We start from the raw sequence: 27675 nt of genomic DNA on the forward strand, positions 1-27675 counted from the left end.
TGATCTGTAATCAAGTTTGTTATCAATGGAGTAATCAAGTTGTTGCAAACATAGCAATCGACAGGTTATATATAGATCAGTCCGCCTCAGTTCGCCGGGACTGGCTACGATACTTGAAAAGTCTGTGTCCAATTTTATCTCGAAAGTGTGGGATCCTGTGGTTAAGGATATTCCGACAGAAGCCAGTGAAATGTCCAAGTTCAAGAAAAAGGATGCCAAGGTCAAGTCCTTGTTGGTGAGTCTGAGTCTGATTTCAGACGAATATCTCGGTTGCATTAGAGAGAAGTCCACCACGGCAAAAGAAATGTGAAAGGAACTTGAAGGTACCTTTGCGAAAAAGTCGGCTGATAAGCAAATAAAGGAAGGGACATCGTTGCGCTCCCACCTTCTACAGTTTGAGGACCTGATTCGGCAGCTACCGGCAGCGGGTGGCCGGTTCAAAACTAGAGGAAAGCGATGTCTGTGCAGCGTTAAGTTTGTTTCTTCCGGAGACCTACGGTCCTCTCATGACCGATTTGGAAAACCTACCCGAAAGTGAACTAACTATGAGCTGATGGAAATCAGTTTGTTGAGCGATGGAGCTAAGCGTTTGGATCGACTGTATAGTAATGAAGAAAAGCCTACTCCGTGAACTACAAGTTCTCTGAGAAATGTCATGGCTGTGGTAAGCAAGGTCATATGAAGAAGGACTGTTGGAAGAAGACGAACGCCAACGTTGCTAATGTGTTCAAATCCATTGTGTACATGGCGGATGATGCTTGAATAAAGAAACCTATCTGGTGAAAAGCTTGAATTCCTGCTGGATTCAGAGGCCAGTGAACACATGGTCAATTCGAAGCAGCATTTTGTATCAATGAAAGCCTTGAAGCAACCAGTTAACGTAACGAAAACTGGAGAATCTCTCGTGACCAAAAAAGCAGCAGTCATCAGTGGAACAAATAATCGTGGCATACAGATGATTGCAAAAGATGTCCTATATATTCCAACGCTTTAAGAAAATCTCTTGTCTGTAAAGAAGCTTACCAAGGCTGGTGTGGAAGTTTACTTCAAAAATAAGGAAGCAACTTTGAAGTTGAATGGCGCAACGATTGCGACATCGAGTCAGCGTAAAGTAGTAAATCTGTATGGTTTAGAGATGATCCATTCTGCAAATGCAATTATGACAGAATTGGAATGCGTTGACCTCCGGCATCGTCGTGTAGGACACATGAGTAAAGGTGGCATGAATACTCTGATCCGTGAGAACTTGGAACTTGGTGTGCAATTCAAACCGGAGAAGCTCAAGTTTTGTGAAGTGTGTGTTCTGGCAAAGCACTGTCGTGAACCATTCAACAGTGCGGAAAACAGAGCAAATCGATTGTTGGAACGTATTCGTAAGTTAGAGAAAAATGTACAACGAACAAGAGGAAGAAGAAGAAGATGTCGCTGAGGAAGAAGAAGAGTACGAACAACCTGTTGTAGAAAATGTCCCGGGTGAACTGTTACGTCAAGCAGAAGAAGTCCTACGGATAGATGACTTCGAAGATGTAGTGGATACAGATGACTCCGCACTCCCTTCGTATTTAGATCAGGACTTGTCTTCTGATTCTCATGACAAGCAGTTCAAGTGGCGCAGCGAACGGGAGTTTTCCTACTCGAGATGATGATCTTTGGTATCAGTCTGTGCATTATGACAAAGGACGACACGTTAAGTATAAACCGCGCTTGGTAAAAAAAAAGATTCTAGCAGTCACCTACGGAGGATCACTGGATTTGTCAACGACGGCGCTCGACCATGAGCGGTTTAGAGGAATCCCGAAGCAGACCAAGTAAGTACAATTATTTTTGATTAACTTAAAATGTTTAGTTTTCGTTTTCGGACAACTGCCAAACTCCTAATAAAAAAAATGTCCTCAAAATTAATAAAGGCGTAACAGATGACTAATTTACCAAGCATTGACTGTTTAAAAGTTATAAATTTGAAGTATGAGTTACAATTGATTCGCAGCTCTCAAAATAATATAAAGTTTTTATTTGCTGAAGAACGGCCATGCCATATGTCTAAAAATATATGTAAATGTAATTCAATGTCAAAATACATGTATGTTAGCAAAGAATGAACTAACAATTATTTAACTCGGTTCACTTTTAATCACTGTTGGACGCAATTGTCTTCTGTATCCAGCTATGATAGTAAGAAATGCGTGTCTGAATATCAGGTAATCCCATTGCGCATTGGTTGTCTTTCGGCAAAACCGCCTTAACTAAGCCGACCAGTTTTCCCTTCCATATCAGCGGACTGCCAGAATCACCCTAATTAATGCAAACGAATAGTAAAACATTCTTCAAGCACAAAAGCAGGATAAGCAGGACTTACATCACACGTTCCTTGACCTCTTTTTTTTAAAGTGCACATATTGTTTTCGCTGAGCTTGTTTGGCCATTCTGTCGCTTTAGCTATAATGTCGCGACAACGATCAAGTGCAACGTGGCGCACATCGAGGGTTTGAAGTTTTCCCGTTAATGTCGCATTATTTATTAGTCCCCAGCCGGTAACTGTAAGGATAGCATAATCGGGAACTTTTTCCGCCGAATAGGCAATACTTCGTACACGCTTGCTGAACTTCAGTGGAACAGCCAGACGAAGCAATGCAATGTCGTCCGAATTGAGCGATGTAATTGGCTGCGATCTGCAAAGTAAGTAGTTCGATTTGGGCAGCTAAGATATATTTCACTTACGGATATATTTCTTACTTGTTGTAAGGAATAGCACGATCTACGCCGTACTCGGTGCCACCATTTTTCCAATTATTAGTTCCAACCACAACGCGTGTCTCGTTTAGATTTACGCTAATTTAATCGATAATAACAAACACATTTTGTTACGTGGTTTAGTACCCTTTTAACCATTACCGCTACTTACGGTAATAGGCAGTGAGCTGCAGTCAGTATCCAGCGGTCACCTACGATTGATCCACCACAAAAATGGAAGCGGCGCAGTTGTAACGAAACTTGATAAGGTGCGGCCCCTTCCTTGGCGTCATTTCCTCCGAAAATGTACTCGGCAGCGAACGATGGACTACACACAATTCTACCGCAAACATGAGCTAATAAAAGTACTACAATGGTTCGTGCGTGCATCGTCATTCTGTTTCAAACTCGCAAACTACTTCTCACCACAAACTGTGATTGTCACTGACCGTTTTCAAAAGAAATGTGACGAATATATACCTTTTTTTCTGCCAATGTTATGGAACATAATGCAACTATTTTTTATGGTACACTTTATAGCACTTTCAAACATGTAGGAGGAACCTTTGTGTTTTGTAAATGGAACAATACAAATTTAAAAATTATTGAAAACAATTAACCATGCAGTTAGCACAATGTTTAACGTACTACAATGCTGCACGTAGAATTTTATTGCGTTTCTTGAATAAGATCGCAAATCATTGTGCCGAAGAGGTTAATAAGTTTTGTACAAGTAGGATAGTGCGGCTAAGTTAAGTGTGCTGAGCTCAGCTTATAATAAATTATTTCTAGTTGATCCTACCATTTAGTGAACTTTTGCTTCTTTCCTGAAATATGTCTTTTTGGAACATGGTGTCGGGGCGTATTCTGGCAAAAGTGAGTGTCCTTATTTGCTTCTATAATATAGCAGAACCATTTTCCATCACTTGAGTAACACACATTGAGAATTCCATCTGCAGCGCCTTACTCGAAAGCAGAGGCGGATGAAGCGGTACGCAAAGTAAGCGGCCGCTGGGGGCCTCGAGCTGATAGGGGGCCTCGAAGCAGTGATTGTACCTAATATTTTCTTGGAGGGGCCTCGAAAGACGGCAGAACACACGTAACGGAGCCCGAGCAGAAGTCCACCAAGCCAACTATTTATAGGGAACATTGATTGCTCATCCCTGTGCGACAAAATATTACAGGTATTGTAGACATTCTAAATCATTCCATGCTGTTTTATGTTGTCAGAATACATAAGGCAATTTCTAGCATGTTTCTAGCAAAATTAAGCGAAATTGGTCTACGAAAACCCTTCCCCCAAGAATCGATGCCAATTAAAAAAGTCACAGCAAAACCTTAGTGCGACATTCGGTAAACTTCAGGATGACTAAACTACCATTCCCCTTAGGGCCTCCGGGCAGCTTTATTCACCATTGAGTACATCAGAGGACACCTTTGGGATACTGTAACAAAAGATTGGTACAGACACTGTACATAATTGACTTCGTATGAAACGGCCAACCAGATACGACCAATCTACCATCTTACTTCCACTTAACTCTTTGGTGATCTTTGCTAACGAAATTTAGAAAATTTATACTTTGAAAAGTCGCCTTAATATCATTGTCATTATCCATATTGCGGACGCATCTAGAAGTGAATTCCACTATCAGGAATGATGATGATATCAGGAATGACATTGAGTACAGACTTAGCGATAGCGTTTAGACAGAATAGTTAAGCTGGAATCGATTGAATACTGGAGAGCGTTGGCAATAATTTCATCCGTAACAGGAATGGGTGGCGACATACTAGATTCACTAGATATCGTTGATTGCTCAACAGGAAGCTAGTGTGCTGAATTGAAAATATTCATTCTTTATTTTTATTTCTTAAAATTATTTTTCTTCCTCCGAGGTACTACAACTTCTAGAGGCCTCGTCTTACCATTGTTTGCTTACTCTAACTTTATTTATCCATAGCAGGATATTCAATCTTGCATATGTGGGTACCAGATGTTTGAATAAATAACTTGATTGACATGGCACACCTCGAAATACCCCAATTTGCTAACCCTAATTTACTGGACTGCCAGTCTGCCAGACTGCCAGATTAATTTTGAAAGTTTGCTGCATGTGTGCATCTTTCGGCATCGTTGCAAACCAATGTTTTGCAAATTTATCATTTGGGGTTTCTTTGGTATTTCTCCATTACATTTACAAAGCCCCATCCAGCCACTGTTACAGTAGTATTTATTGGAACGATCTCTTTGGTTAGTTTAATCTTTTGAATACCACTCCCCTACGCCAGCAGATATAGGTGTTGAGGCGAAGTAGCGCAATATTCTCTAATTTTGAATCGACATATCTGTAGCAATTATGTTCAAATAGATTTAGTGCGATATTTGAAATACGATGCTACAATCAAGCTACTTACCTCTCAAATGGTATAACACGATCGACAGCGTAATGTATACCGCCTTTGGATACAATGTTCGTTCCGTACAGTACAGACTAGTACAGACAAAATTTTTCACGTGCTAGTTGGAAAGAACGTTTCTACTCCCCAATAATGAACTAACAGCAAACGAACTACAAACAATCTGTACAACATCATCATGTCCACGTCCAACATGTCCATGTCCAACATCACGTTGTTGTAGAGAACTACTTGCACACTAAACAATGACAGGTGTATTATAATGCTAAAATATTTTCGAGTGTTTCTCAACGCTTGAGCTGTGAGCTTTTTAATTGAACATTCCCAATTCCCGAATAATTGCTACTAAAAAGTATAAACGTAATGTCTTTCCCTCCCACCCGCAGAAACACCGAGAATAGCGATAAGGAATGTAAATGTTAAATATTTTTAATGTTTTGTCACACACCACACGAGAAAATGGATAATACCAATGGATAATATATTTCAATTATATATTAATCCATTATCGTGTTCTCATTATATTCTATCTCATGATTTTGATACACAACACACACACACACAGAATCGATCATAGTTTTCGCTCAATTATTTATAATCCTCATTCTAATATACAACTGTTTCCGTTGAGTGTTTACTTGTTTTTTTGTTTGTTTTCACTTGTTCTCCTCATGTTGTTTTTGTGTAGTGAAATAGAGTTTTGCGAGTTGAATGCTTTTCTTGGTGGCCATCATTATAATAACTTTCCTCATATCATAGGTGTAGCACAAATGTGTTGCTGAATTTGTTGCATCTCTCGCATTGGTAAATTAGTTTACCAGTTCCGCGTACTATTCACGTTCATGCCCCTTCCCTATCCGATGCAAACACATCGGTTTGTCGCATCATTTCAGTGCATTCGGTTCCTTTTCACAAAGTTATTTTAAATTCCATTTGTCCTACCAATTCGCGAAAGAGTTGTATGCATTGTGAGCTGTTGTAAGTGTATGCGATTTATCTTTATATTTGCAGCTATTCAAGAATCGAGTTATAAGTGTATCTGTGCTCTTTACTGTGTGGCCGATTTGGTGCTCGTGTAAACGTTCCAGATTTTCCGATACACGTTCGGGATCATGCGTCAGCGGCTTGCTGTAGATTTTTAGTATATTTTTTCTCTGGCAGCACTTTTGGTTTCTTTTTCTTCCTTTCCCTAACGTTCATCTTGTGTCTTTTGGATTACTTTCGCCTTGCCTCATCTTTCTCTTTATCTAATCTAATTAGAGTGAATTTGTCCAAAATATTTGTTTGCGGTGTTTGCAAAAGATAATTGCAATACACGATATTTCATAAACAATTCAAGAGAAACGATACTACGACTTGAACGAACCGTGCACGAGTAGTAGAGGAAAAAGGGTAATCATTGAAACTATTTCAACCAAGAAAAGTACATAATCTGCTGTAAGGCTCGAGCTTTAGTAAATAGTAGTAATGTTACGAGTTTGCACATGCACTTTAATTTTTAATTTCTTCCCCCTTTGAAAGAAGTGATACTACCCTAGCACAGATTGTAAGGAATAGAGCTATCGTTAGATAGGAGCTTTATTTTGCATGGTTTTAAGAAAAAAAAATTCACCTTTCGCCCTTGATTTCATAATTTCCCTAAACCATTGTACTTTTTTCCGCATTGTACGAGGTAAGGTCAGTTCAAAAGGTAAAGCGACATTTCAAACCAATCCGGTACAACAAATGCGATGCTTGTTTTTCGTTTTCCTTGATAAACAGTTATGTGTCTAACATATTTACGTTACATTTGATGAGCGATATAAGTGCTAAACATGTTTGATTCTGGCGGCAATTTTATACAAAATCACAAACATGAAAAATAATATACCACACCTCATGTCTCTCTATTTTTCATACATTTTATACCAATAATGCTGTTCTTTTTGTTATAGTCCATATCTCTAGTTAGGTACAAAATCACCGACTGAATCAAATCTTTTATTCACTGTTTATCACGTAAATGGTACAGTACTGCGTCAGCTTACACGTTGCTCACCATTTAAACTAACTAAACAAAACTAAACGAAGCAAAGATTTCATTCTTGTTGCCCGATAAATATGAAAGTTCGCTTTACTCTTTGAACAAGCCCGGTACAATCTAAATTATGAAGAGATTTTTGTTCTAATTTACCATTTCCGAGTCCTTTGCGATTGTTTTGCGAATAACGTTATTAATTTTATTGATATCTAGGTGTCAGACAGCAATGCATGATCGAATAATTTGTCACGTTCCTGATAAACGGTTGCATTCTCCCGTTTTCTCACCTGATTTGCAGCAGAAAATTCCAATCTTCCCGATATGAGCCTCCATGGACATCGCACACTATCTTCCACGGGATTTTTTTTTTTCGTTTCGTTGATGTAGTAATTGATCTAAAAGTAAAATAAAGCAAGACTTTTTGTAATAATGCAATATTGTGATTGAGCTTTCCTATCCATCCCATGACATCCCTCAAGTTTATGTACGTGTGTGTAAGTATCGTTTACTTTACTCCAGCATCAACTGATAATTTCTTTGTGTAGGTTAAATGTTCCAAAGCACTGTAGCCTTTGTTCGGAACAATAAGCGTTTTCGCTTTACTGTTGCATTGTGTGTAAACGTTGTTTGCCTTTTTAGATAATTCTATTCTAAGCTTCAACTTCATAAGTCTTCCCTTTTCAATTTGAACCTTCGTTTCCTCTAACGATCGTTATTTCACACTGATGAACCATATATACGTATGGCACGGTTCAATGTTTAATTGGATTGTACAAGCGAAGAAACTAATGCGCCCACCAGTAACGAAGTGATGAATGGTAGAAAATTTATATTTTGCTTTGCATTTTGCTGTGTCTCAAATTAAAAACAAAACAAACATCATTTATATAATTTATATATAAAGCAAACACAAAAGCTTAATTTATTCTTGCTTAACGATTATACAAAATAGAATTCAATCGATCACGCACAACATCGCCAACATTGGATTAGAGCTTGAATATTGTAATTTCGAAAGTTCAAGAAAATGTTTGTTCTTTGTTGTTATTCGGACAAGGCCAGAACGGAACACAACGTAATGTATATACTCTACTCATCACAAGTGACCCCCACGTCTATGTCCATGACAATGAAAGAAACAAACGTCGATAAAATCGATTAATGCATTTACCTTAAGGTGAATATTTCCTCGTGCTACCGTGCTGTCGATGCCATTGTTTTGCTCATATGTAAGACTTCCCATCGCGAGTGGTGGAAATGTTTTGATTTGTTCTGCTTTTTTCTTACTGCTGCTATGGTCGCTGTTGTTCGAAATGGTGGAGGTTCTATGTGGAACCATGGACACACACTATTGAACATGGAAACAAGCTCGTACAATTTAGAAGCAAGACTGCATGATTCAACAATGTCGATGAATGTAACCGTGTTTTCACTGCACCACTTCATCATATTACAGCTGGGGATGCTGCGTGTTTGTTTCTTCTATTGTTTGCAAATTTTCGCGCTAAACATTTTTGACAGTTGCCTGCTTGGATGATGATGTTCAATTTGTAGAAATTCCTGTGGACACACGCACACACTTACGCACTTACACCCACACACACACACGCGCACGCGTTTGCATCTCCCGTAGAGCGATTTTCTCTGCTTGAGATACTGAAGAAAGGAGGAAACTGGAGCTGCTGTTGCTGCTGCTGATGCTGCTGGGGCTGCTTTTTTGCCGCATGTATTTCTGTCGCCGTGTTCGTTACAATGTTTTTCTTTTTTTAAAAAAGTTATTGTGTGTAGTTTAAGGAAATTGATTATTCAGAATCTAGTTGTCGACGTTCGCGTACCGTTGCGTCCACTCCTTGGCGTTTCGAATCGCTTCCGCTTCGTTCACTTTCCACAGCTCGGCCACATCGTTCGCGAGCGGATCGTCTGGGTTGGGTGCGCTCAGCAGTGCCTGGATCGACAACAGCACGGTACGAATCTGCAGTGCTGGGCTCCACTTATCCTTAAGAATGTCTAGACAGATCCGTCCCAGACGATCGATGTTTGGATGATAGATCTTTGTTATGAAACGCACTTTTGGTGCCGACATCGGATAATCTTCGGGTAGGAACAGCTCTAGCTTAAACAGACCGCCCTCGAACGGTGAATCCTCGGGACCGAACACGATGACATGAAAGTAACGGGCATTCTGTTCGTCCGGTATGGCACTGATACCGGGGACGGGTTCCTGCATCAGACGCTGCGTTTCTTTGATTATTCTACGGGGTAGAGCAGCCATATTTGTTTAAGTTCCCTTTTTTCCACGTTCACGCAAGACCTCGTCGGCAGCAAAACACACGGGAAATACGGTACTTTCGGGTGCTAATGTATGCGCACGTGTATCTGTGCCAGTCAGCAGTACGATTTCCGATATTTCTTCCACTCACAAACTATCTTTCGCTTACTGCGTTAATCCCGGCCTGGTACGCCTCCTAGACGAGCGAGCGAGCGAGCAATTTGACAGTGGGCAACTGCGAAAGGCTTCCGTGCGCTGTCAGTGGGTGCTGCACGCAATTTCTTTGCAAGCACTACGTTAGCCGCTGGAATCGTTCTTTTAGCGCTTGTTCTATTGGAAGTGTAGTCCCTACGACTACAGCTAACAGGAACTAGACGGCGGAAAACTGCGTAGAATTACGACCAACCTTTCTGTTTCCGTCACAAACGAAGTGGGACGCAACATTCACGAAATCGATAAAATGACAATTTTCAACGCAAGAGTCGGAACCATAGTTCTCTATCGTAAAGAATGAGATGACTCCGTTCCGTTTGGATTGTGCGGAATAGCTGGCCCAAACGGCAAAAACGCTTCACGTTCGTAGGCGTCGTTTCATCGATTTGAACATTTCACATTTACAGAACCCGATTGACTCTATTGTCCAATTTTACATTTATTATCTCATTTATATTTACATTCTCAACAAGCGAAAGATGTTAAAAAATTACAGAAACACGAAATTTTCATGTTTGTTTTTCTCAATTGTTTTAAAAAATTAAAAATTAATATATGCATTTGACACACAAATTATGAATCTTATCATTCTCAACAATATAATTCATCACAAACTTTTCTTCAATCCAAAAAATAAACTCAATTTCCAAATTTAATGTTGTAACATATAGCGTCAATTAAAACAATTTCCCTAGTGAAAAGCGTAGCTACGCATTATAGGTTCGTATAGGATGAATTATTTTGCTTACAAGTTAAAAATGAGGGATTACCAGGCGATACAGCCGCTTCTTAGTCTTGGACTGTTGTAGGAATGCTCTTAAACGGTCACGATAGAGCGACGCTGTCTACCAATCCATTATGCGGTCCGGTGATGTATCGAAGCAACGAAGCCGGTTTTTACACAACAGGACCGGGTATCAAATCTCATTTAACTTTTTTTTATATCTATGCACTCCATAATCAAGAAAATGTCTTATAAACACTGGATCAGAGATTCAACATTCCTATCACGCGTCGTCTACCGACCCTTTTAAAGATCTTTTTTTAAATAATGTCGACTTTATATCGACTTTCGAATGTCGAAGCGTTTTAAGCGTTTGTTTTGTGTTTTGCACAATCAGTATCCGTTTGTCCAACCTTGCCGTGCGAAAATGTCACAACAATCGATGTCAGCTGATTTAATCTATTTGGGCAATAGAGGTAAACAACGAACCTTCTCCATCATCTGCGTAATAATGGGCAGTTAGGAAGAATTGTGCCGTTTTGGAGAGCACATTAGTAGTAAGAAAGGAAAAATCCAAGAATATGGCAGCATTACTATCGGCTACCCGTCATGGAGCGATATTTCGTCCAACGGTACCAAACGTGTGGCTTCTATCTTGGCTAGTCAGCTATCAGCGGAAAAGCACCAACATCAGTGCAGTTGATTCCTTTATCAGCGAGCTCATGGAAAACAAAAAGCTCAAGTGGAAAGTTTTAAATAGTCGACATCGCAATGGTAAAACGAAATCGGCTTCACAAATTGCCGATTATGAATTGGCAACAAATGGGCATATTCCTACCAACACGATACTAAGCTCCTCGTTTCGCCTCAGTGAACTGTACAATGAGCTTACGAATAACCCACTAGTCGTTAACATTAGCCAGATGAAGGTATCCCAAGTGGACCATTTGCTCGGGACAGCACTGAATGAACAGAACGCGGAGGACGTGAAACTTCTACTAGCACAAGTATTAGAATACGAAAAACTACCTTCTCTGCCGGTATTGAACGCCGCTCTTAAATATTTGTCGCACCAGACACAAATGGAAACGATAGAACAATTGGCAGCGCTCTACTCGCAGCTTCATCCGGACCAGAAGAGAACGGCAATCGGCAGATTCGAGCAATATAAAGCGCTATGTCAATGGAAGCTGGGAAATACGCTGAAATCCCTGGAAGCTTTCCGCGCCATTATGGCCGACTGTAACGAGGAACAGTTGCTAACCGTTGATCATATATTGCTAGAAATGATCGATGAAACGATCGGCAGGAAGAGTGAAGCTGTTTTGCTTGCTGTAATACACCTTTCCGAATATTGTTTAATTGAACTGCATCACGATTTTCCTATTTGTTACGTGTGGGAAAAGAGTTTCTTGAGTGCGTGGCACAGCGACCAAGAGGCAGCCAAAACGTTGTTCGACCGGCACGGTGCCCTCAGAGAAGCCGTCAGTCATAGGTATGTAAATAGCTTCTATTTAAGGAACGTTATCCAATGACTACAACAATCGATTCTGCAGGACTATAAACCTTTGCTACAAACTGCTGTACGACAACAACGTGGAAAAGGTTTACCAATTGATTGAATTATTCCTGAAGCATGACATGAAAGCGGAATGTAAATCCATGCTGATTAGACTGTTTGAATATCAGTGTAAGTGTAGCAAACAACCAAAAAACTTACCTTTCAATTGATTGTACTAATACGTTTACTGTTCAACTTATTCAGATTGGCGCAAGAATTTGAGGGGATGTTCGGAAATTATGCAAAACGCGATCGATCTCAATATTTCTCTTCCTGAAATGTGCAATCGCCATTTGTTGGAACTACTGCTGGGACGCACCACGACGGGATTGGAACAGAGGGAAGCTTCGAAGCAGTCGAAAAACTTAAAATCAAACAAATACGAGCTGAAATTTTAGTGTACATGTAGGACTGAAATCCAATCGTCAAGGTAAATTGAATACATAGGCTAGTGTAATTATAATTTACAAAAAAAAAACGAACAGATTTACCTAATTTTATTCCTGAAATAGATGACGCGAGGTGGCTGGCACGGGAGTTTATTTGCCATTCAGCAATTCAATGTATAACTCTTTGCGTAGCTCACTAACATCCTGATCCCATCGCTTTTCCCAGTACACCGTCATAAGTGGTTTGATGCGACGCCCCGTTCGAAGAGCCCAGGGTAAATACTGGCGAAGATAGTTTTGCCTTTGCCTGGAAAGAAAGCTCAACTTTGTAACACATTTATTCGAACTAAACCGTTGAAGGCAGTTTCATTCTTACTTGGGACGCAGTCGAAAAGCACCAAACACGGCACCACCATAGCACATCGGTAGGCCAGTATTTAATGCTTCCACCCATTTGACCGTTACCTCACCCAACATGTTGGTGGGCATGTCGAGAATAGCGTGTACCATATCGTGCGTTTCTCTGTAGCGTGTCATCACGTACGCAAGCTCTGGATCATCTAAAAATCGCACTTCCATCCGTGAGTCGGGAGTAATACTCTAAAAATGAAAAAAAAGTGATTACACATTTGCATCCCTCTTGCATCGTAACGAGTACATTCCCGAAGTATTCTTGCTACTTACATTGTCTTCCATAAATTTAACGTACGTATATCCGAATGTATTTTCAGGAAGCGTTTTCAGTGCTTCCATGTTCACCGTGCGTGTATTGATGCGGGGTTTCTCCCTAAGAATTTGTTGTCCCTCTTCGGTGGACCGCATATAATAAAGCATTTTTTCCAAAGCCTCTCTGCCGGTGGTTTCGCCAAGGCAGGCAATCATATCATGTCTATAAAAAAAATTAATGAAACAAGTTTTTAATCGATGATTCTTTTCATTCTGTAAAACTGCTCACCTTCGTGGATCAATTAAAGCAGCGACCGAACTTCCGGCGCTCAAGATTAATCTTTGGATGTCGCTAACTTGGATTCGATTCCGATGGAATTCTTTTGTGAATTCGTCTATCTCCGGAGCTGTTTGCTGTTGCTCTCCATCGTTCAAGGAAACGTTGATTGCCGCAGTTCCCTCGGTTCCAGCGGAAGTGGTGGTTAGAAAACGATACGCACATTTCCTACTAACCGAAAGCATCGGGAAACTTTTTCGAGCAAACATGGCGAAACTGTAAGTACGCTATAGAAAAAAAAAGCATTTATTAATGTTGGATGCCGTAAAAACTGATATTGTTACAGGTAGTATATTTGTTTTCCAAACAGGTTTGAATGTACGTACGTATTAAATAAAAAAAGTTGTACCAATTACAGCCTTACCAACCCATTAAGCCGATTAAAACAAAATTTCCATTTCATATAACAATAGGCATTTCTTATCTGAACAGAAAGTATGAAAAACAAAGTATACCAAAAGGTGTGCTTATCTGTGAAGTCATTTCAACTTTCGCCGAGGGAATGTAGAAAAATTAAGGTGCACTTCCATAATCTATGGATGTGGTGTCCCACCACTTATGCTATCAGGGTTTGCTTCATACGGGCTTAATTTTGAACTACCTAATTAGCAAAAGAAACACGGACACATTCATGCGATCGTTCGAAGTATTAGATATAGCGATATTGCAATACCAACACGCCTGGAGATCATCACCTTTCCAGTCCTTGACTCTCTGGAGAACTTGACGTCATCGACAGCCCCAAGCAATGGGGTAAATGTACATGATGCTCATGCCTTCAGCATTATTGTACACTATCGCTATGCCGGTTTAGCTTCCCATACAAATATGATGCTAGAGAAGATGCTCGGCGGATCAAACAGCATCGGGGCTTACGACGACGAACAAGATTCATGTCAATAAACTGACAAACCATCGAGGTCACGGTCACTATTACTTCCCCGGCTGAAGAGATAGATCATGTTTTGAACTTGGTAAATGTTCGGGACCAAAAGAACCGACCTTGTTCTAACGGAACAGTAGCGGATAAGTGTTATGGAAAGGACACAACAAAAAAATATCACTGAAACGTGCTTTAGATGTGCCATATTTGCAAAAGTTCTTTAGTCCTCGAATGCAGATACTTTTTCTCTTTTACAAAACAAAGTAAAGACATTTTTATTTACACGTGTTTTTGACGAACTCCATCACATTAAAAGGGCAACAACATAGGACATAAGATTTGTTCTACACATAGAGAGGAAAACTGGTTTTCTGGAGACCTAAATCAGGGGTCATCAAGGTTTTTGTTTTAAAGTTACGAACATTTGAAAACGGACAATGAAAACTAACTCTTTTTCAATTCATGATACCTATTAGAACCAGAAAAGGTGACTTGTAAATTATATATATACAAAAGAATATATTAATTAGTACCTGAACGATGCTTGTATGATGTACCGGTGTTATCCGGTGCTCTAACATATTTTCTCAACTTATTTAATTAATCATAAAATAAAACCTTAAATGCAATATCTGTCACAAGAATTTAAACTGCTTACCAATCCCTGATCAGGCGGATGGCTAAAGCAAACACGAAAGCAAAAAGCGAACCAACTGTCCACGTTTCAATCATTGCTCATCCTATTATAACTACATTTTTAAAATTTGCGTTATATTAGGTATAATTAAAGATTGTATGTGTGAGAATGTTTTGTTGTAAGAGTTCTATACAATAAAATGTAAAGACCAAAGTCAAACAAATATTGGTCCAAAGTAAGAAAAGGAGATTAAAAAGCATGTCCCAGTCAATCACACAAGTCGATCATTTGACCTTGACCTGTATGCATGATCATGTCACAGAAACAGTAATTGTTTGTTACCCAAACTTATACCCATTGTTACGCTTCGAATATTAACGTATTATTCGAAGATAATAGCAATCATAGAAGGTTCCCAAGTATAGGGCAAAACGTTATCACTTTTTTTGTATAATTTCCTCCGGATAAGATTAACAATCGTGACAATCCCTTCACCGTACTGAACGTCGTCTGCCCTATTACTCAACTAAGGGTTACGATCCGATTGGATGGGCTTTCTTTCTCATAGATGTACGCACAACACTTTTACTAACGTTTCTTTTTTGTTACACAATGACCATCGCTATGGTTGTATATTGCAGCTCTATCCGCTTCACTAAAATGCCCTACACGATACACATTTACACATCCGAACTTAAAAATACACAGCAAAACTAAAAACAATGCAGTACACACGATATTATGCTCGATGAATGTTTCTTTAATATCAGCTCGTACGGGTATATGACTCACCACGGGTTTGGGGAGAACAGAAATGCAGAATGTATTTGCTATACAATGGAAGATTGTAATGGTGCTCCATTCCTCCCCGACTGAAGCCCAACAGAACTGAAGGTACGACGAGAATTATACGTTTTATCACTGCCAGTGAAACTGCGGCATGGGTTACTCTGTTCGTTTGTATGGATGTGTGACTCGGGTGATTACCACTTAAAATTACATCGATCATCTGTACACTGGTTTACCACACACATGGCCGCATTTGAAGCCTGGAAATCAATGCCCTTTATTGAAAATGATGCCCTAATGTCCATGTAGTGGGCAGGCTAAGGAATTGCTAATAAATATACGTCTCACTATCGCACTAACCAATTCTGTTCTATACACCCCGCTTCTGTTTGACCCCTTTGGTTTTGTTCGTTTTGCTACACACCATCCCTCACACGTTATCGATTCTTCCGGCCGCGGGAAGAAGCAGCTTTTTGTCGGACGAGGTCGTATCTCCACCACCACCGGAACTGTTTGGTTTCTTGCGAAAGGTTACGTAGGTGTACAGCAAGCTGCCGGCCACACTGATGTTGATGCCGAGCGCATTAAGCCACGAAAACACGTAATCGCCACCGATGAACATCCCGATGTAGGTAACGCTGATGTTCTTCAGACACCCAACGATGGTGGTGGTAAGGGCAGAGTTATGCTGCGTACAGAGTATGACGCTGTACGACAGGATGAAACCCATTACGCAGGACAATAGAAACTGGGTGGCAAAGAACGGATCGTTCCATCCTTCATACTGCCACGCACGATCGATGTCACCGGCCAGCCAGGTTCCGACAAATGCTGGCAGAATCATAAACAGCGAGTTGTAGTACATCAGTCCGTACTTTCCCATGTCGGCCGTGTCCAGCTTCTTCTTCATGTAGACTCCGTTCGCCGCCGTAAGCGTATTTGTGATCATCACGTACATGTAGCCCTGCAGATTGAAGGAAAGATCGTCTAGGGCGGCCATCAGTGCGCCTCCGACCATGGCAAATACGCTAACTTTCACGGCAAGCGTGGGCCGTATTCCGAGCACTAGCAACTCTAGCAGCATTGTCAGTAGAATAGAAAATCTTCGCAGGGCGGCAAACATCGGCAGGCTCAGGGCTTGGGTGCCACCCAAACCGAACATCATGTTACCGAGATAGATTAGTGGCAGCGGGAATATTCGCCTCGGAATATCCCGGCTAAAATCGGGAAACTTCACCAGCTGTAATCGTTTCGCGACAAACAGCACCACGATGCTGGCGGTCAGCTGACCGAGGCTGAGTACGAGGAACGAAGGAAATCGGTAGCTGGTCAGTACGGTCTTATTGACTACAGTAATCAGGAACGATGACAGGCCGTAAAAAACGGCACTGGATAGTTTTAGAAATTGGGTAGTTTCGGAACTACTCATTTCCGACGCCGACGAACGCATTTTCGACAGATAAGCTATCATGACGACCACCGATAACGTCTAGTAGCTTACGTTACTTCCGCACGGGATCAGTGTTGGCTATGTTTTGTGCCGCACTTCGAACCAAATGGTTGTGAGATTCTATTGCCGTGTGTCGCTTATCGCTAATGAGTGTTGCTGCTGTTGATGTAGCTGTTGGCCGAGATTTATGTTGATTCCTTGAATGAAGATTTCTACTATTTGCGTTTGCCTTCGGCCTCGTACCTAGTGCCGCTCCAGTACCATATTCGTACGAATCGGATCGATCCAGCATTCTTACGGGTCACCCGTTATTGCTCGTTCTGCTCAGATTTAGCATCTACCGCATGGCACTGATCCACATTCTTTCACGATTTTTAAGGATTGCTCTGTCCAACGACCTCCGGCTACTGAGGTGGACTACTTCCAATAATCCGCCGAGATTTGACACTTGATTTGTTTGCTGAACGCCGGCTTTGTATACCGTATTTGCAAAAAATCGTCTACAAAGCTAACTTTTAATTAACAATGATGGCCGACTCACGTTCGATTACACTCGGGATTTTGCTGGTCGATGGTTTTCGCACGTTAACGATCCTTTTCCACAATACCGAACGGGATGGCACAACATATTCAAAAGCAAATCACTGCCAAGTATTACCAAAGGGCCCCGGATAATGAGACGTAGCGGTTGTGTGCTTCACCGTTTCCAACAAAAGAAAAACGCGTTTCAGAATGCCATGCTGATGACACAATCACGGGACAAATTATCCAATCTACAGGCACGAACGCACAAAATCACCGAGGAACTGAACAACCGAAACCTTTCGGAAGGCCACGGATTCCATCAACAAAACACTTCCATGCGCCACCACCGCTACCACCAGTACTTCTTGCACAACGAGCTGCGTAGACTTCCTCTATTGACATACGTACCCGGATAACTGAGTTTGACAGATATGACACTGCATTGTTTTTCTTTTTCCCCGTACGCAATTATGAAATTCTTTCCGGGAAAATTCCCTCTACCGCAAACGTTTTTTATGTTGTGGAAACCACAAGAAATAATGAAAACCATTAATAACACTCACCTTTACTGAAAGAGCAATATTCTATCGTAGAAAGATTTCAAAACAGCTTGGATGGTCTGAAGAATTTGTCAAATGGATTGCGAACGATGCATTGGGGCTAATTTCACGCACCAGTCAGCGTACAGGGCGGTCCAGGCGAGCTTCGGCGAAATTACAGTGCGTCACAAAAACCGAAACAATAAACTAGTCCAGCTGAGAGGAAACACTAATTTCGATTTATTTTTGCCACACGACACCCATAGCTAATACTAGCCCATTAGTAAACATTTTCCACACAGGAATGTTATACCTTCAATTGTACAGTAAAATATCGATAAAACAGTGGCCGATTAAGAGCGGATTCCTAGCACCAGCGTGCTTTACGTCCTGCGGCATTACATTACATTGCTAGAAGGTTGAATAAAACTATCGCTGACGGTCGGTGATGCACAAAGCGCATCTGCTAACTGTTATCTTCGTTCGCCTTTCACTGCCGTACCTTTGGCTTGACTATTACGACCAGTTCGGGGGGAGTTCTTCTGCGTTGGTTTCATGATGTTGGGTGGCGAAGCTGCTGCTGCTGCCGCCGCCACAGCTACCGAGTAGCGTGTCGTGGCGGCATGTGGCTTCGGTTGTGGTCCACCGCCAGCCGAAAGTAAAGGATTGTTGTTAGGTACCGGTTTGGGCGTTCCCATCGCTTTTCCAGTCCCGTTGTTGCTGTTTCCACCGTTTGGTCCTCCGCCCGAGCCATTATTAATGACGGGTTGCGGTATCGAAGCGCTCAGATTGGGGTTCGGTTCGCTCATGTTCACCATCTCGTTGAAGGTATAGCAAAAATCGCCTAACCGCACTATCTCCCCATTTTTACCGGAGTAAAGCGTCAGCGATTGTCGCCAAACGTTTGCATACCCTTTGGTCAGACGCACAATATCGCCTGGCAACAGTTGTTTGCCCGGTTCGTCCCAAATAGACACGTTTATCGCGGCACTCTGGTCAGCTACTTTAAACGTGCGTACTTCACGATTCTCCTTCGTTAGCGTGACCGGCCCAATCTCGAGTATGATGAAAATTACGTTGATATTTTTCATCCCCGGATAGATGTCCTTGATGGCCATAAGATCGATCGGGTTCGGATTGGGTGGAGGATGGTTTTGCATCGGACTGTTGGCAAAATAAAATCAGCATCTTTCAGTTTCAGATCGTACAACACAATCGGCCCTCAAGTGCAGTTGCATTTTGTTCGCGTATCCATGCTCTTTACATACCCGTACATATTAACGGCCATAACGTGTTGGTCGAATAATTGGAAGAAAGTGCCTTTGTATTCCGTACGCTGCGGAAACTATTTGTTTACAGCCCGAATGTTTTGGTTTATTTTCGCCCAATGACAGCTGGGGAGCGAAATACATGCTGAAGCAAGAAATTGAAACGGGCGAAACGGGCAAGGGCAAGCGTCGCAGCAACTGTCACCATGACTGTCATTTTGCACAGCAAAAATACGCCATCGCGGTTGCAAAGGTAAGGGCACTTGATCCTTTTCTGCAAAAATCCTTTGTTCGTCGATAGCTATTTGTAAGAAAACTTTCCGCCGTGTATTTCAAAGGTTAGGAGCATTGCTTTTAACACGAAAACTATGTTTTCCATCTGATAGACATTAGGAACAACATGGACATCGATGAGGAAGAGTTTGAGGCACCAACATCCAGCAGCAGCCGAGGTGAGCGGAAGCGCTTCGAGGTCAAAAAGTGGAATGCGGTAGCCCTGTGGGCTTGGGACATTGTTGTGGACAATTGTGCGATCTGCCGGAATCACATTATGGATCTCTGCATCGAGTGCCAAGCGAATCAGGCATCGGCCACCAGTGAAGAATGTACAGTGGCCTGGGGTGTCTGTAATCATGCGTTCCATTTCCACTGTATCTCCCGGTGGCTGAAGACCCGGCAGGTGTGCCCGCTCGACAACAGAGAGTGGGAGTTTCAGAAGTATGGTCATTAAGGTGATATTGACGAGCGCTGTGCTGTTAAGCTTGAACGAATTACACGAAGAGGACTAAATTGGTGGCACGCGGAAGTGATCTAGTATGCGGAAGAGATATCCGTTTCGACGATCTGAGTGAAGCGTAAGGAAGTATCTGATAATGCGATCCGTATGCACCATACAATAAATTCAACAATTTTACCGAAGAGCTAATGTACACGTACACACACAATGTTAAAAGTTTATTCGATTATTTTCATCATCACAGTCTTTTTTTTTCTTTTTCAAGAGAGGTCCTCAAGGATTTGGGGTGATCGGTACGTCGTTGGGGTCGTGTGTGGATAGTTGAGTTGTGGTACTGTTTTCCGGCTCAACCCAATGATTGCCGCCCAGGTGATTCGACCAATGTGGCCAAGTTTTAATGATATCGTACAAAGCCTTGCCGGGGCTCTCGAAGGGCGCCAACTGCCGATGCCCGTACAGGCTGTAGTTTGAAGCTAGATACTTTCCTTGAAAACCTAGCTGAATAAGCTGCTTGGCAGCACTCAGCTGTGCGATCGGCGGCGGGTCCTTGATGAATGTGCCAATGAACGCTATGCAGATGCTGTCATTATTGAAACCTACAAAGGGAAACACACGCCGGTACAATGGAATAGATTTCATGTGTGTACTCCCAAACACTCCTGATGCTCTGTACCTTTAGTGTGCGCTCCTTCCTTTGTCCATCCTCGTCCTTCGTACGCATTGCCGTCTCCACCGACGAGAAATTGGTAGCCTATGTCGGAAAAGTTCCTAGAATCAGGATCGAAGTGAAACTCCTGGATCAATTTCACCTGATACATGCATTTCGTCTGCGGAAGAAAATGAAGCCAGAGAAGTGTGGAATGAAAATGATGGTAATTCTATGAAGCTAACAGTAACGACTTGAAATGGGTTAAGACAATAACAATCCCTTCTTTTTGTTTCTTATCGCGTTTCATGTATATTTTAACGATTTCATATGTTTTGCAGGCACTAGAACAGCAAAACTAACCTAATACTGCATTAAACGTTTCCGCCTTCAGTTGGTTGTGTTTTATCAACAAATTGTGGCAAGGTTCGAAGTGCCTCTATCAGCCATTTTCCAGTTGGTGCTAATGGGTCCAATTGTTCTGAAGCATATATCTTGTAGCTTTCCGATATACTTTTCTCCCTAACACCGTACTGCAGTAGATACTTCAACAGCTCCATTTGCTTTTCGGTGGGTTTGAGAGCATATTTATAATTGCCTATAAAGGCGATCCCTACACTGCGGGAATTGTAATCTGTGGCAAATAGCGAAGGTGCATAATTAGTTGTAACTTTTCTCATACGTTTCGGGAGCCATTACCGTGCGTATGAGCGCCAATTTTATTCCAATTGCGACCCTCGTAGATTTGTCCATCACCGCCGATAAGGAAATTAAATGTTATGTCGTCATAGTTTTTTCCATCCATATGAAACAATTGTATTAAGCGAACTCGCAAACGACACGCCGCCTGAAAGTAACAGTAGGTATTTTTTTAATTTGGAGAAAACATTTGGTTATACCTGTGTGGCTTATTTAAATATTACTTATGCTCAGCGGGAGCCAGGTTGGTTAGTGGTAAAGAAGTTGATCTATCCTAATAGGATAGTTGATCTATCTTAATAGCATATGACCTAATAGGTCTTTAACGCTGAGAAACAAAAATTATAAGGAAACGACTGTGAAGCAGCATGTTTTATTTTTCTCTTGATTAATCGCATGTGTGAAGAGTTTTATTATGGCCTTTCTTGTTCATTACCTATTTTCTATTTTTCTATTTCTATTCCTTTTTTTATCGCAAAAGCATACTGAAGACTTAACATATCCGAAGCAGAAGTAACGTTTTTGATATCCACGATCACAAGATCTATTAACGAGGAATGATGGATTTCTAGTTACATTGTAATACCAGCTACAAACAATGGTTTTTAAAAAAGATTTTACAACTTAAATATTTATTGCACTCTGTTGCATCATCGTCCCTGATTATATCTCGGGCTCCCGATCAGTCTTACACGATCCTGTACTCATCACGTCCGTTTTCCGTGTGCTGGAGAAATGCTTTCCCCGCTTCACACCTTTTCACTGAAATGCGGTAACAGACGAAGCTTTTCCATTAGCATGATGCCCGGGCTAATGGTGGTTTTTAGTTGGCTTGCACCTTGAAGCTTGTATTCCTGTGCAAGCCAACCAGCCTCGGTACCATTGCGAAGAAGCATTTCCAACTGTTCCATTTGCTGTTCGGTTGGCCGATCAATGGTTTCATAGTTACCGATAAAGGCAATCCCTTGGCTGATGGCGTTGTAACCTGGGAAAGCGAAATAAAATTTGCAAGCTTCAGGAGATCCGGTTTATTGGTACAGAGCGCTCATGTGCACTTACTTTTGGTGTGAGCGCCCACTTTGAGCCAGCCTCGGCCTTCGTAGACGAATGCGTCGCCACCGATTAAAAAATTGTACCCAATATCACCGTAATTTGTTTGGTTTACGTGATACCTTTGAATTGATTGAACTAGTGCTATGCATGCTTGCTGCATGAGGTCAACGTGATTTCCAACAACGCAAAGAGGTAGAAAAGTGATAAAATTGTTTGTTAGAAAGAAAGTACTGTGTAAGAGATAGTGCCAAATTAATAATTTAGAGTAGAAATTTACAAATAATTTTGATGAGTTTTTTTGATGTTGTTTGCGAGGATGTAATGATTTGAAAACAATGTTTAGACTGCGAACTAAATGTGTGTGTGTATATTGAAAAAATATATTTTCCGTGAAGGCGAACAAAAAAGCTCCCCTTCTTCGGAAGATGTTTGTGCATCATCTAATCATTGTTTTGTTTAAATGTTATGTTGTGGAAAGTAGCACGTGAAGAAAGATTGTGTGAATCGTCTCATTGCAAGCGTGTTGTAGCACAGTGATGGAATACTAGCAAGAATGAGGTATACCTCATTGCTAAACGAGCTAGCATTTGTATATATGATCGTGGTTGGCCTAATCGCATAGCTACAAAGCACTTAATGGAAAATATCGGTTTTGTTTCACACGCACACGAATTTGACTGCACACAGAGCGGACAAAAGTTACAACCTTTCAAAGCTGAAAGTAGCATATGGGAACTGTACAATGTAGAAACAAAGAAATCTTTGAAAACACTATATAAATATTAATCCAAAACAAAAATGTTTTGTACAATACAGCACAGCACAACATGATGTAAGCTGACTTATGCTGCGAATGTTAGCATCGAGTTTATTGTTACAATCAATGCTTTTTATCAACGAGCAGCGTTTAATATATGGTACAATGCAATGCATTTCAGATAAAGCAATAAATGATTTTTATTCTCATAAGAAAGCATTAAATGAATTCTTTTTTGCATAATTGAAAAATAAAATCATCTTGAAGCAGAACACAATTGTCCACCATTACGATAAAGTGTAACGGTTGATAAAGCAGTAATGTGAAAGTTTACACTCCATTGCCGTGTTATCTTTGCTGTCCTGTTTGAAGGCTTACCTGAGTAGTGCACCCTTCGGTGGCAGTGTGCGCAATGATGACGAGATTAACCGGCAGCTTCAGATCGGTCAATTCGCCCCGCGGTGGTTGAGCTAACCATTCGGTTCTCGTCACCAGCCGCAATGGTTTAGGATCCGGGAACAGGTCATCTTCTGTGGGAGGAGAAGGAAATAATTGCACATGTGTTATATACCGACAGAGAGGAACGGATTTGGTTACATTTGGTAACCTTTCAGGGTAAGTTCCTTAGAAGAAAAAAATAGCAAACTAAAAAGTACGCTTTGTACCTATATCCTTGTCCTGTGGGATATTGGGACGATTGTCGTCGCCGTCGCCAACGGGGGGCCTTAATCTAGCTTTACCTGACGCGGTGAGGATGGATATGACCGCTACGATGGCACACAGCACAATCATGAGCGATATCATGACGATAAAGCTGAGCAAGGGTTTGTCTTTGATGATTGTCTTAAGACTAGTTTGCCAGGTTCGTGGCTCTGGAGGTATAGATGCTGAAGGTACTGCCATGTAGGAAGAGCAACGGAAACAATACGTTAAAGCATGAGTAAAGTTACATGATCGTACGCTACCTGTAACTGAGAATACCTTTTTTGGTGGAATTGCTAGTATCGGTAGTATCATTTTCATGCTGACGATATCCTTGGTTGGTGGTTCCATTGTTACGATCCTGGTAGATGTTCTTTATCACAACCTGCCCTTTGATGTACGTTTTGTTGCCGAACGTGATGTCGGAAGAGTTGTGCACCGCGATCGCACCTATACTGGAAGTACCCGGGTTTGGTCGGATCGCAGGACTGATCGCTTCGGGACCTACTGTAAGGTTTCCGTTCGGAAGAACGCGTGCCTCCCCGGGTACCAGTGCACCCGGGATACGGTCAATGGCGCGCTTGATGGAATCATCGTCACACTCCGTATCGCTACTGCTATCAAAGGCACTCGAATCGTCATCGCAACCGTTGTCTGTCCGTTTGATGGATGACGTCGAGATATTGGAGAGACTGCCCCTGGTGCTGTCTGTCGTGCCGGTCACAGTACTTGGGCCGTTTACAGCTGCAAGCGTATCAACTCCACATTTCGGTTGCGATTGTGTCGTAACGTATCCGGTCTTCAATGGGGCTCCATTTTCCCCTGTTTGATTCCTTGCCAGTGCCATCGCTTCTTAGTTTGTAATGGTGCGGTATTAGTTGTGTACAGTGCTGTCTGATTTATCTTACACTGTTTGTACTATTATCTCAGCCAAACATTGGGAGACATCTTTGCTGGAGGATCTCACCCTGCCCGTAAACCGGGTGAAGTAAGTCTGTAAAAATAAAACTGCCATTAGTGAGATTCGTGCACGCTCTCTGCGCCACATGCGCCACATGAAGGCCATTGTAAAATGCAACTATTCTTGGGTAGACAAATTTCTCGTAAATGGCTTTGCAGTAAGATATACACGTTATGTAATGACCGTTTTCCGATAAGCTTGTTCTAAACAATGTGTGTCGAGAACCAAGATTCTGAGGGGTTTGAGTTGTTAAAAACTGTTTCTATCACACAACTGCACACTACACTCGTGATAATGACGATGTGTTTGCACTGAGGTCAACTTAACATGACGAAGTACTGATAAGCGTCCAAGAAATAGAAAAGCAATTCACTTCCTCACTGTTTGCATTTTGCACGAGTGGCTGCAAGAGGGCTCCTCTTCACGATTTGTTTGTGAATGTCGCAGAAAATGAATGGCACAGAACAAGGGCAATATAAGTGGAGGATCAGGATTTTGAGCAAAGCAATCGCTCAGACAGCCCTGTTTTGTCTTTTATCGGTTTCAGACGAAAAACGTGTACGGGTAAGTGCATTAATATTTGTTTTAAAAAATTATTTCACTTCGGTACTAAATTTGTTTCTAAATGCAGGAAAGACATAGACTCGATCCGTCTATGATATTTTTTTAGTGTCTCAAGTGAAAATACGATTCTCTTTCTTAGGAAATTTCGGCAAGATATTTTAATTTTCTTAGATTCTAGTTTGGCATATGGAAATTTAGCACACTTTTTTTTTAAATTCGGATTTTTTCTGGATTATCTCCATCGTCCTGCATGAGGCCAAATGGTCGGTATAAAATTTGGTAACATTTCTGTCGTTTGAAGATCTAGGAAATTGTGTGGGATCATCGGGTTAAGCCGTTTGCAAAGTCCTTAGCTTACTAACAACAACTGCCGTCTCCATTGGAACAGCTAAGCTCGCACGATTCTTGGAATGCACCATTTACTGGAGTATCTTCTACTTTGCACTGTTCATTAGTACCAGTACATTGCACGCTGGTGTGTGGTAAGATTAGTTTTGACATATTCAGTAAACACTGTCCGGGGAAGATGGACCTAGTATCACGTTCAAAACTGCGCACTTTTAAATGTGCGAACTGTTGTGCATTGCCGTGTGGTGCCATGGTTATTCCACGAGAGTAAAATCGATCGCTAAAAAAATACCACTTTCAACCGATGCCACCACCTAATGATCGTAACATCATCTCGATCATGTGTTCGTGCGTGCCGTCGACTGTGTGCTTTGCTGAAGGTTATTTGTTCGGTCTCTCGTAGCAAATCACCAACACGAAACCGATAGCAACAATTGGATGTTGTCTCCATTAGCGCATTCCGCCCATCTCGGACATGTGTGAGCAAACATTGCTTTGCGAAGAACTTCCGGGACATGGGTATAGCTGTATTGCTGTTATGTTAAAATATTGCACATAATACGCAAGCAAATTAAACGACACTTACACTAATTTGTGCGTAGAACGATAAGGACACTTTTGTTTTCCAAATCACTGCTATCACACACTATCTCTTAGCCTTCCTTTCTGAGCCGCCCGATGCTTTGTTGTCCACGCACACACACACAACGAATTTTTTATGAACTTGTTCGAAAGCTATGGGATGAATCCTTTCACTATCTACTGCACCGAACAAACATCGCACAGACTGTAGACTTTCATAAAGCCAAAAGATGCACCGGATTTGAATATGTTGTAATAATCCTCATAGCAGTGAAGATTTTGTTGGGCAGTACTTGGCGCTGCGATATGCGCGTACCGCAGACGATGACCGAATCGTTGCGTATGCGTTCACGATCTATCAACTACTATCATCATCTCTGCGGGAGCTTGGTGAATGGAACAAACCAACACTGCGACAGCCATTTTTTTTTCGACGCACATATCACTAAAGCACACACATTCATGGAGCGCGATCGTGTTCGTTGGAATCGCGAGCTTGGCATACTGTTGTCGCGGCCATGTAAGCTGGGAATGGGTATTGTAATTGTAATATTTATCTCGTACAATTGATATTTAAATTATATTACGTTTATCAACAAGTTTCACCAAAATGTGAATAAAAGAGGTAAAAATCAATTTCTTAGTTGATGTAAGAATTCAGCAGCCAATGCAATACAATTAAGTTGCTTAACTAATAAATCCTTCTCATTCTACGATAGTTTAATGATTTTGTTCAAACAATAAATTTGCACTAATAATTTATCTGTTTGAAAAAGGAGCATTATCTATTGAAGGAAATCATTACACTTGTGTGGTGGTATCACAAATCCTTCTATTTTTTATCTGAAGCACACCACAAACAGGATGATGATGTTTGGCGATGATTACCGTACTTCGGCACTGGCTGTAATAAATTGGCCAAAGGTTGAAGTGGTTTGAGCGAGTTCCGTCCTATTCTGCTGTTGTAACATTCATGTCTCGCTGTTCATGTACGGTTGAATCGTGGCCTTTCTTTTGCTCAGCTGTCCCACTCGAGACCAGTGTCACCTCTACCGGAAGGGCTAGTTAATATTGCTCGATAACCACAAACGCGGGGAAAGTAAGTGTTACACCTGCCCTTATCGAATCTACAATTAATTTCAATCAGCACACATAACTTTACACTGATAAGGCAGAAAATAAAAAGTGCAGCAACAACAGAAATTG

At 41.4% G+C, this 27675-nt stretch overlaps 7 protein-coding genes across 16 annotated transcripts; 2 read left to right on the plus strand and 5 right to left on the minus strand.

Annotated features, from left to right (window-relative positions):
* Positions 1 to 1957: 1957 nt before the first annotated feature.
* Positions 1958 to 3197, minus strand: LOC125771900 (chymotrypsin-2-like). 2 transcript variants are annotated; one of them, XM_049443057.1, is made up of 5 exons: positions 2903 to 3197; positions 2734 to 2829; positions 2357 to 2669; positions 2106 to 2292; positions 1958 to 2040 (listed from the first exon to the last, which is right to left on the minus strand). In XM_049443057.1, exons 1-4 carry the CDS (start codon positions 3124 to 3126, stop codon positions 2128 to 2130), a joined length of 798 nt encoding a protein of 265 aa, XP_049299014.1. In that variant the 5' UTR covers positions 3127 to 3197; the 3' UTR covers positions 1958 to 2040; positions 2106 to 2127. The 2 variants fall into 2 exon arrangements, with proteins under 2 accessions (XP_049299014.1, XP_049299013.1); XM_049443056.1 differs by having other exon boundaries at positions 1958 to 2292.
* Positions 3198 to 5722: 2525 nt separating this feature from the next.
* On the minus strand, positions 5723 to 9935 carry LOC125771912 (ubiquitin-conjugating enzyme E2 N). The gene is made up of 2 exons (XM_049443076.1): positions 8343 to 9935; positions 5723 to 7566 (listed from the first exon to the last, which is right to left on the minus strand). The coding sequence occupies exon 1, from the start codon at positions 9441 to 9443 to the stop codon at positions 8985 to 8987; it is 459 nt and encodes a 152-aa protein (XP_049299033.1). The 5' UTR covers positions 9444 to 9935; the 3' UTR covers positions 5723 to 7566; positions 8343 to 8984.
* Positions 9936 to 10798: 863 nt separating this feature from the next.
* Positions 10799 to 12554, plus strand: LOC125771887 (uncharacterized). Of its 2 annotated transcripts, XM_049443037.1 has the most exons (4): positions 10799 to 11872; positions 11934 to 12067; positions 12143 to 12368; positions 12451 to 12554. In XM_049443037.1, the coding sequence occupies exons 1-3, from the start codon at positions 10959 to 10961 to the stop codon at positions 12334 to 12336; spliced, it is 1242 nt and encodes a 413-aa protein (XP_049298994.1). In that variant the 5' UTR covers positions 10799 to 10958; the 3' UTR covers positions 12337 to 12368; positions 12451 to 12554. The 2 variants fall into 2 exon arrangements, with proteins under 2 accessions (XP_049298994.1, XP_049298993.1); XM_049443036.1 differs by lacking the exon at positions 12451 to 12554 and having other exon boundaries at positions 12143 to 12390.
* On the minus strand, positions 12419 to 18141 carry LOC125767463 (uncharacterized). Its single transcript, XM_049434068.1, has 5 exons — positions 16073 to 18141; positions 13283 to 13557; positions 13012 to 13216; positions 12704 to 12927; positions 12419 to 12634 (listed from the first exon to the last, which is right to left on the minus strand). The coding sequence occupies exons 1-5, from the start codon at positions 17108 to 17110 to the stop codon at positions 12478 to 12480; spliced, it is 1899 nt and encodes a 632-aa protein (XP_049290025.1). The 5' UTR covers positions 17111 to 18141; the 3' UTR covers positions 12419 to 12477.
* A 229-nt stretch (positions 18142 to 18370) lies between these two features.
* On the minus strand, positions 18371 to 19565 carry LOC125771905 (SOSS complex subunit B homolog). Its single transcript, XM_049443064.1, has 2 exons — positions 19422 to 19565; positions 18371 to 19317 (listed from the first exon to the last, which is right to left on the minus strand). Exons 1-2 carry the CDS (start codon positions 19439 to 19441, stop codon positions 18627 to 18629), a joined length of 711 nt encoding a protein of 236 aa, XP_049299021.1. The 5' UTR covers positions 19442 to 19565; the 3' UTR covers positions 18371 to 18626.
* A 7-nt stretch (positions 19566 to 19572) lies between these two features.
* Positions 19573 to 20365, plus strand: LOC125771914 (RING-box protein 1A). Of its 2 annotated transcripts, none has more exons than XM_049443078.1 (2): positions 19573 to 19674; positions 19808 to 20365. In XM_049443078.1, exon 2 carries the CDS (start codon positions 19822 to 19824, stop codon positions 20149 to 20151), a length of 330 nt encoding a protein of 109 aa, XP_049299035.1. In that variant the 5' UTR covers positions 19573 to 19674; positions 19808 to 19821; the 3' UTR covers positions 20152 to 20365. The 2 variants fall into 2 exon arrangements, with proteins under 2 accessions (XP_049299035.1, XP_049299036.1); XM_049443079.1 differs by having other exon boundaries at positions 19636 to 19728.
* Positions 20344 to 26906, minus strand: LOC125771882 (peptidoglycan-recognition protein LF-like). 7 transcript variants are annotated; one of them, XR_007419418.1, is made up of 7 exons: positions 26474 to 26902; positions 24294 to 25008; positions 23978 to 24208; positions 23691 to 23842; positions 21503 to 21650; positions 20831 to 20984; positions 20613 to 20753 (listed from the first exon to the last, which is right to left on the minus strand). XR_007419418.1 is itself a non-coding variant. In XM_049443025.1 (7 exons), the coding sequence occupies exons 2-6, from the start codon at positions 24859 to 24861 to the stop codon at positions 21178 to 21180; spliced, it is 1359 nt and encodes a 452-aa protein (XP_049298982.1). In that variant the 5' UTR covers positions 24862 to 25008; positions 26474 to 26903; the 3' UTR covers positions 20854 to 20984; positions 21167 to 21177. The 7 variants fall into 7 exon arrangements, 6 of the variants coding, with proteins under 6 accessions (XP_049298980.1, XP_049298983.1, XP_049298981.1 ...); XM_049443025.1 differs by lacking the exon at positions 20613 to 20753 and adding an exon at positions 21167 to 21437 and having other exon boundaries at positions 20854 to 20984; positions 26474 to 26903; XM_049443023.1 differs by lacking the exon at positions 21503 to 21650 and having other exon boundaries at positions 20344 to 20753; positions 26474 to 26890.
* Between the last annotated feature and the right edge of the window lie 769 nt (positions 26907 to 27675).

Source organism: Anopheles funestus, chromosome 3RL (genome assembly GCF_943734845.2).
Source record: "Anopheles funestus chromosome 3RL, idAnoFuneDA-416_04, whole genome shotgun sequence".
Classification (NCBI taxonomy): domain Eukaryota; kingdom Metazoa; phylum Arthropoda; class Insecta; order Diptera; family Culicidae; genus Anopheles; species Anopheles funestus.